Source organism: Misgurnus anguillicaudatus, chromosome 9 (genome assembly GCF_027580225.2).
Source record: "Misgurnus anguillicaudatus chromosome 9, ASM2758022v2, whole genome shotgun sequence".
NCBI lineage: Eukaryota > Metazoa > Chordata > Actinopteri > Cypriniformes > Cobitidae > Misgurnus > Misgurnus anguillicaudatus.
In genome coordinates, this window is record NC_073345.2 from 2,365,976 (window position 1) to 2,374,897 (window position 8,922).

Below are 8,922 nucleotides of genomic sequence, written 5' to 3' on the forward strand. Positions count from 1 at the left end.
AACGACAGTCGTCTCCGCAATCCAAGAGGGTTATGCTCTCACAGAGAGAACAAAAGCTCTCCACGAACGCAGCCTCGGAGTGCTCGATGCAAGCACGAAGACAGCGCTCGTGACCGTCACTGGAATCCCTGTACTTCTCGCATCCAAGATCGCTCGGAGGAAAAGCTATCCTAAAAGGACGCTGATCTCCGAATATACGAGAGAGTGGCTGTCTTTAAAAAGACACAGAGCTCTCACGTATCACTCTTTAGGGAAATCACTCTTTAGGTGCTCAGCTGATGATGCGCACAGGGAAAGGCAACGCACAGACTAAACTCAAAAGAAAAAATATGCAGAGCAGTGGAATACTGCAAGCGTCCGCTGTGTCAGTACTGCTTGTCAATCAACTTCAGCAACCATTCCCAGAAGAGCAGAGAGTAGCTTCTCAGTAGCAGATAATGCCGGCTTTCGAAGCGAAAAAGCTAATTTCCATATTTGCACCTGTGGCTTATATGCGCACCTGGCGGGGCGGCGCCAGCATTATGCAAATATCTCAATGCCAAGTTCATTGGCGTTTTAGTAGAGTACGAAGCAGATTGGTCTCTCTAAGCGAGTTCCCAATTCGTCGGTCACGACGTGACGTCGTAGTGACCGACTGAAAGGGAACCACGCGAGACGTCAGGACGAGATGTTGTCATTTTGTCTTCTCTTCTGCCCGCATAGAGATACGGTTGCTAAAGGCGTTATTAAAGTTGCTCATCCAAGTGTTTGTTAAAGCTGAGTTAGAACTCAAATATGCAGGAGGGTAGATCTCCAGGAACAGGGTTGGTCACCCCTGATCTAAACAAAGGGTTTCCAAACCGTGTCCTGCAAAGTTTAGCTCTAACCCCAATCAAACACACCTGAAGCAGCCAATTAAGGTCTTACTAAGCATACTAGAAACTTCCAGGCAGGTGCTCTGATGCAAGTTAGAGCTAAACTCTGCAGGACACCGGCCCTCCAGGACTGAGTTTGGGCACCCCTGACTAAGCCCTGCCTGGGAAACTGCACCAATGTGTTGAGCTGGCACCATTGGACATTACTGCTGCTGAGAAACAACCACATTTGTCAGCTCTACACAGGGTTGACATTGGATGCATTATTATTATAAAATGCATTCATGTGCACTTTACCAATACTGTACATACATCAACAGCTTCCAGCTATGCACTCCTGATGACTCTCATAATGCTGTGTTATAATTTATTGCAGGGTGATCTTGCTGAAAGGATTTTTTTATAAACGTTTACAATGTCACCAGATGTTACCTGTTGTGAATAGTTATTTTTATAAACCTTTACAATGTCACCAGATGTTACCTGTTGTGAATAGTTATTTTTATAAACCTTTACAATATCACCAGATGTTATCTGTTAGCCATTTCTTATAAAACCACGTGAGCTCTGTAGATTCCCCTTAAAACTTAAAAAGAATTAAGTCTTTGCAAGTTTGCAAATGAATTTCATCTTGGTTTAATACATATTAATCTGTCTGAGGTGCACATTTACTTAAAAAAAAAAAAACGAAATCACCCTCACTGTGTAACAGTTCACGGTTTAAATATTGGTATGCCTCGGTACTTTAATAATTTTAGGTTGGTAAATATGTCCATATATGCCGTATATAATTACAATGACGATGGATGACACAATATAAGACCATCCGAGCGTCTTATGAAGCTTCCTCCATGCCCTCAATTTAAAACATTTACGGCAGTAACGTTATTTGTCATTACGCTAAAGTTGAAAGAGAGCTATAAACAATCTTCTTACTATTAAACTAGCTATCGGATGTGCCGTGTCATTTAAGCGGAAGTCAGGCATCTCGCGGGATTCTGTGTGACTTGGACAACATAAATTTCCGCCCCCTGCTATAAGTTAAGCCGCTTTAGGGTACGCCCCTCTCTTGCACTCCACAGACAGACACTATTGCAGAGACAAACTGATACACACAAACAAATTGACACAAGCTTGTGGCATTGAGGGACTAACAAATCCTAGACATTTTGCTAAAACTAAATGAGTAATATTCCCTTGGCAGGACATTTTGCTTGTGTGTGTACTTTTATCAAAAGGGTTAATAAAACAAAACATTCTTATTAACAGTCTTGGTTTGTAGTGTGTGTCTGTTTGCTATTTCTATCTTATATTGCCAGTACTTCACTTAACAGTTAGTTTATCTGTATAGAGTAATGAAAATAGTCAAATTCAAAATAGGACAATTGTCTTAAATAAATTGACAAATAAAAATAACTAAACCAGTTTAATTTAGTAAACAAATAAAGAAGTTGTTCACAAAAACGTATTTATTACAATTGCACACCTGTTGTAATACACGTGTAACACTGTAACACTGTACAAAGAAGAATAACAGAATTTGTACTCAAGAGTTCACAGGTGAATTTGGTTCGACTCAAGGAGGATAGAATGACACTGAGCCAAGTTATAAATGAAATTTAACAGCCGGCATTTTAATTGAAAATTCAAAAAAAATTTAGAAATAACTATTCCCACAATTTAAACAGATACTCTTAATACCACAATTAAGGGTGGGAGAAAGTGCTTGATATTGAGCTCAAGATAGAATAAAGAGGAAATAAAAATAAAATAAAATGTCCCAAAGTCTCTTGTATCCTGTGTATATATACGGTCCTCAGATATCCATGTGTGTTGAAACAGTTCTCAATGTGAATGTGTGTAAAGGCCTTTTTGTAAATTTTTCTACCCGGGTAGTGTGTACAAAGTGTGTGAGATCACAGCTTAGCTGTTATATCCCGTAAATCCACAAGGGGGCGTGGGTTCACTCCACGTGTGTAGATCAAAAAGGGCTCTGGCTCGCCAATCAAAAGTAGGTCACGATGCAGAATCAAAATCCACTCATAAAACCCAATCTGCACAAAATAATGCAGATAACATTAAGCAGATCTCTTCATTTTAACATTTAAACACACATATTTACCTTAAGCAACATGAAATGTTCACCAGTACAAATATAAACGCAATGTATGACAATGTGAACACTTAAAACAGCTAAAAGTATACAAATATGTGACAATATTGTTATATAACAACTTTCTTTCTCTCATTTCCATGTATATACTCATAAATGATGAAATCATTTAACCAACACAGACTTATTAGCTTCGTTCACAAATTTAACTCTCTTAATATACATAAAGATGCTTCTCAAACTTCATAGGTAACTCTAATTGGGTTTTAAAACACATATAGAGAAGGATTGATATTAGATTAACTAAAATAGTTAATAAACAACAAACTCACCAGAGTTCTCATAAAGAAACACGGTAAATCAACCGAAAAAATCAAATCTTTCACCAGATCTGGGATGCATCTCCAACCTGATTGATTTATAACATCATTAAGTAGAGAATTAACACATTTTAACATAAAAAATATTAAGATTAAGTGATTTTTTCTGGAACATCACTCCGACCTCATGGATGCATGTCCAGCTGGCTTCTTCATCTGAACTAAAAGCAGCCAGTTCACTCAATACACTTAAGTCAACTGCCCTCTAGTGGGCTGGAAATGGTACTGCACCAATTACATGAGTCTCTTTCAAAATGTACAAATCAAAAATGTTTCACAAATTAAATTACACATGAAAGTAGTGTTCAATTTAAAGGGGTTACATCCTCCCCTCCTGAACCTGCATGCGTCCTCGCATGTAGTCTATCTACATAATAATTGATTTATCAGGAGCAAACAACCTAAGCTCAGGGAAATCATTTGGTTCAAGGGCCTGAGAAAATGCTTTGTCTAACCCACTTAGTAGGGAATTCATGACTAGCACTAAGGGACTTCCTAATGACTTATAGTTTAATCTGTCAGGTGGTTCCCTATGTCTTGCAGAACGTCTGAGTTCTGGCACTTCTGGAACAGGTATATCATTGTTCTCATCCTCAGTGTCCACATTTACAGTTTCACAATTTTCTGGTCTATTTTCTGTTTCATCCTGTTTCTGTTCAACAGGTTCAGTACTATTTAGGATCAGCTCTCCAGTAGACGCATCATCAGCATCCACAACTTTGGGATCCAGTTCCTCAACAGGTAAATTTTCCGTATTTTCTTCATCAGCATCCACAACTTTTTGAACCAGTCTCTCAACAGGTAAGTTTTCCGTATTTGTTTCAAACAAATTGTTTTTTTTTTCAGGGTTTCCTCAGGTAAGTACACAACATTACTGTTTTCTGAAGGTTCAAAGGGCTTTGCATTAGGGTTCAGTATGGTCAGACTGGTATCCTCATCTGTGGAGTTTTTGTTAGGTAATTCTCGAATAATGGTAATGGTAGGATATGGTGTGTCTGGTGTGGATTGAGGGAAATAATAATCTACATATGCTGCATCATGGTCTAGGACTGATTCTTGGACAGTTTCATCTGGAAAGTCAGATTCAATCATTTCAAATGTCTCTCCAGGACAAGGGATCCTTTCTTCACTCTCAGGTTTGTCAATTTCATCTGATGAATTTGAGGAAGTCAAAAATCCGCAGGGCAAAAGCAAATCTCGGTGAAGAGTTCTTTCAGGACCATTTGCGGAAAAAGGCTTTACTACATAAACAGGGGAATCATTTATCTGCTTGACCACTTGATAGACTGTATTACTCCATTTGTCAGCAAGCTTATGTTTTCCTCTTATGCCCACATTTTTCACAAGGACACGGTCGCCCGCATGCAAGGTAGATTCTCTTACTTTCAGGTCATATCTCTCTTTGTTATGAAGGGCTGTTTTCTTACTGTGCTCAACAGCAACCTTGTAACTTTCTTGTAAACTTTCCTGCAGCTTCTTGATGTACTCATTGAAAGTAACTCTCTTTCCTCCTTCTGGTTGAATACCAAAAGCCACATCAATGGGAAGGCTTGGCTGTCTCCCAAACATTAACTGGTAAGGAGAGAAACCAGTTGTGTCATTCTTGGTACAGTTATAGGCGTGTACCAGTGGTTGAACATGCTCACGCCATCTCACTTTATCTTCCTCTTGAAGGGTTCCAAGCATTTGAAGCAGTGTGCGGTTGAACCGCTCTACGGGATTTCCACGCGGGTGGTAAGGAGTAGTTCGCGTCTTCTTTATCCCTAACAAGAGACAAAGATCTTTTATTACAGCCGATTCAAAATCACGTCCTTGATCGCTGTGCAAACGTTCTGGGATCCCGTAGTGTACAAAGAAGTTATTCCACAGAGTTTTAGCCACGGTTTTGGCTTTTTGGTCAGATGTTGGGACTGCCACTGCATATTTAGTAAAATGGTCCGTGATAACGAGGATGTTCTTTGTACCACGGCCATCTGGTTCGAGAGAGAGATAGTCCATACAGACAAGTTCTAGAGGTCTGCTGGTCTCTATATTAACTAAAGGGAATGCTCTTTGGGCTTTGGCTTTTCTCCTGATGCACCTTTCACATGTATTGACTTTGTGTTCCACATCTAGAAACATCCTTGGCCAGTAAAAGCGGGTGCGGACCAGATCCAAAGTACGCTCTCCTCCCATATGACCTACTGAATCATGCAGGGCTTCCAGTGCAATTTCTCTGAACTTCTGTGGAAGGACAAGTTGATGGAACTGATTTCCTCGGTCAGTACGTTTCCTGTATAGTACTCCATCTATGAAGGTGTATTGGTCCATAACTCTGAGCATCAACTGCACTTCTCTGGGTTCTCTACGTCTGACGCGGTAAGAGAGTCGTTTGCCAGTTTTTAAAAGTTCAATCACTCTGCTTATCATAGGATCCGGTGACTGTTCAGCAATCCACTCTTGCGGTGACATCCTGGGGAGAGTGCTCGACCCAGGAAGTAAATCTGCCTGCACAAACTCAGTTGGAATGGCATCAGCATTCATGGCCAAACACTCCACAGCAGTAAGTATCGGATCTCCTTCTCCTTCCTCCCTTTCAAGCTCATGCAACTGATGTCTCCTGCCAATGGCTTTCACTGCTTCACTTGGAAATGAGGTTCCATTCCCTTCTCTCATAAACTGAGCAAGGAATTGAGAAACACGATCATCTTCAGCTTCACAACTGAAATCTGCATTTGATTGAGGGTGTGGTCGACGGGACAGGCCATCGGCATCCAGGTTTTTCTTTCCTGCTCTATATTGAAGGCTGAAATTGAAATTTGATAAAGAAGCAAGCCAACGGTGTCCAGCAGCATCGAGCTTGGCTGATGTCAATATATACGTCAGTGGGTTATTATCTGTCATGACAACAAACTCCACTCCATACAAGTAATCATAGAATTTTTCAGTTATGGCCCACTTTAAGGCTAAAAATTCCAGCTTGTGGGTGGGATAACGTTTCTCACAATTTGATAGCCCCCTGCTGGCAAATGCGATAACCCTCAGATGGCCTTCTTGCTCTTGATATAAGGCAGCTCCCAGGCCTTGCAGGCTGGCATCTGTGTGAAGGATGTACGGCAACTTAGGATTTGCAAACCCTAACACTGGAGCGCTGGTGAGCTTCTCAATTAAAGTCTGAAAAGAAACATCACACTCTGGTGTCCACCTGCTACCAAAAGGCTTCTTAAAGTCAATGTTTGAGGGAGATCTGGAATCTTTTTTCTTCCGGTGTGGACAATAACCAGCCGTAAGTGCATTTAGAGGCTTGGCAATCCTTGAGTAGTCCCGGACAAATCTCCGATAATACCCAGTGAATCCTAAGAATGATTTCAGTTCACGGATGTTAGTGGGTTTCGGCCAGGTAGTAAGTGCCGAGATTTTATCTGGGTCAGTCTCCACACCGTTTTCCGAAACAATGTGGCCAAGATACTTCACTGATTTCATGAAGAAATGACACTTATCAGGAGAAAGCTTAAGACCGAACTCTTTTAATCTGTTTAAGACTCTCATGAGGCGTTCTTCATGTTCCTCCAGACTGTTTGAGAAAACAATTAGATCGTCAAGAAAGACAAGAACTTCTTTCAGGTGCAGGCTGCCCACACATTTTTCCATGACACGTTGGAAAGTGCTGGGTGCATTTGTGACCCCTTGTGGCAATCTGTTAAATTCCCAGAAACCCATTGGTGTCACAAATGCTGTCTTATGTTTGTCCTCCTCTTCTACCTCGACTTGATAATACCCAGATTTCAAGTCCATAACTGAAAACCATTTAGATCCTGTTAAGGCGGAGAACGTCTCTTCGATGTTGGGCAGTGCATAGGCATCCTTTATTGTTTGATTATTCAACTTCCGATAATCTACACAGAGGCGGATGGACCCATTTTTCTTTTTTACCACCACTATGGGTGAGGCGAATGGACTTTCAGACTCCCGAATGATGTTTGCTTCTTTGAGTTCCTGTAAATGTAATCTAACAGCCTCATAATCAGAAGGATGGATAGGTCTCACCCGTTGTTTAAAAGGGGTTGGGTCAAAAAGTCGAATTTTGTGCTTAACTGCTGTGGTATGTCCATAATCAAGATCATTTGTTGCAAAGACGTCAGAAATGGAATTGAGCTTTTCTGTAATCCTGTTTTTCCACTCTTCAGAAAGAGGCGAGTTGGTGAAATCAAAAGAGATCTTATTATCATGGTTAGTGGAACACATGGCATTGCAGCTAACCACTGCAGAGGGAAGAAACTTTGACTCTTTCTCTTCCACAGGAGTCTCCTTCAGTGATGAAAGAACAGATGGAACATAAAGCTCAGCTAAGCAGCACTTTCTTGGAAGTGTTATTTCGTGGGCAGTTTCGTTCTGAAGAAGAATAGGCACTTTAAATGACGTTCTTCTAGGACTCGTGAGGACATAACTGCAAAGAAGTAAGCCACTAGGAAGGTTGGAGTGAGCGCATGGCTCCACCACAAGGGATGCATTTGTGGCTGTAGACACGCCCCTCACGTATCCATCCAAAACCATCTTTTGACCAGCAGGTATTTTGATGCTCTGTCTCCCGTTCAGTTTGACTTGGCCCACTTTTCCATTTCGTTGTTCAATGGTGTGTCTGCGCAACAGGGTTTGGACTAAAGCGGAGTATGGAGGTAGTCCTTTAAGAACAGTATGGCCATTTCTGGTTGTGGCACAAGATCTGAACAAAATATCAAGAGTGTTAGTGCCGACAAGTACTGGGATTTCAAGATTGAATTTGTAATCAGGAATGACAAGGGCTAGTGTGGTGACAGTTTCAGCTTTTCCGGTGATATCTTCAGGAAAATGCATGTCAACTTCTATGTAGCCCAAATACGGCACGGTCTGCCCCCCAGCTCCCTCAACCTCAATAAGATTGTCTAAAGAAAGGATTGGACAGGATGATAAGTAAGTGTCATAAAAAGACTTGGACACAGTCGTCACCTGTGACCCTGAATCAAGAAGGGAAATACAAGGCTTTCCTTCAATGATGATTTCAGCTGTACATTTGGGACCTATGATACTAGAAGTTAGCTCACTATCATTAGCTAAACCATTGGAAGGGTTTTGATTTTGTATAGCTTCTCTTTTCAATTCATTGGGACACTTTATTTGGCAAAGGGCCCCAGTATGTCCCATTACTGAAACCCGCTCTGGTTTAACGGCATGCCAGTTCTCTTTGTCCAATCATCCTGTTTAGCTTTTAGCTCTTTGTACTTTCTGTCTACAAGGGCTTTGTTTATGGAGCCTTCACAGAGTCTGGCTACGTGGCCATCTTCTCCACATCTAAAGCAGAACCACGGCTTTGGCGGTTTAGTTGTTACATGTTGCACATTTGTCTCAACTTTGGCTGGCATTTGCTTTGGACTTTTCACTAATTCAGGTTCATGTCTCTCGTTCTTTTTAGATTTGGAGGATTCTAACTGCAATTTTAAATTGGCCACCTGCCTTCTCAAGGCCTCAGTCTCAGACAGACAAGCTTGCAATAATCCAGAATCACCATAAGCAGAGACATTTGTAGCTAACTGGACATGACTGGCAGCTTTATGCTTCG

At 41.2% G+C, this 8,922-nt stretch overlaps 1 protein-coding gene across 1 annotated transcript; it reads right to left on the reverse strand.

Annotated features, from left to right (window-relative positions):
* Positions 1-2,460: 2,460 nt before the first annotated feature.
* Positions 2,461-8,511, reverse strand: LOC129429686 (retrovirus-related Pol polyprotein from transposon 412). The gene is made up of 2 exons (XM_055186540.2): positions 3,300-8,511; positions 2,461-2,908 (listed from the first exon to the last, which is right to left on the reverse strand). The coding sequence occupies exon 1, from the start codon at positions 8,505-8,507 to the stop codon at positions 4,029-4,031; it is 4,479 nt and encodes a 1,492-aa protein (XP_055042515.2). The 5' UTR covers positions 8,508-8,511; the 3' UTR covers positions 2,461-2,908; positions 3,300-4,028.
* Between the last annotated feature and the right edge of the window lie 411 nt (positions 8,512-8,922).

What these genes read in the sequence shown, in the direction of transcription:
- LOC129429686 (XM_055186540.2), bottom strand. Translation starts at nt 8,507, where the DNA reads ATGGGACATACTGGGGCCCTTTGCCAAATAAAGTGTCCCAATGAATTG.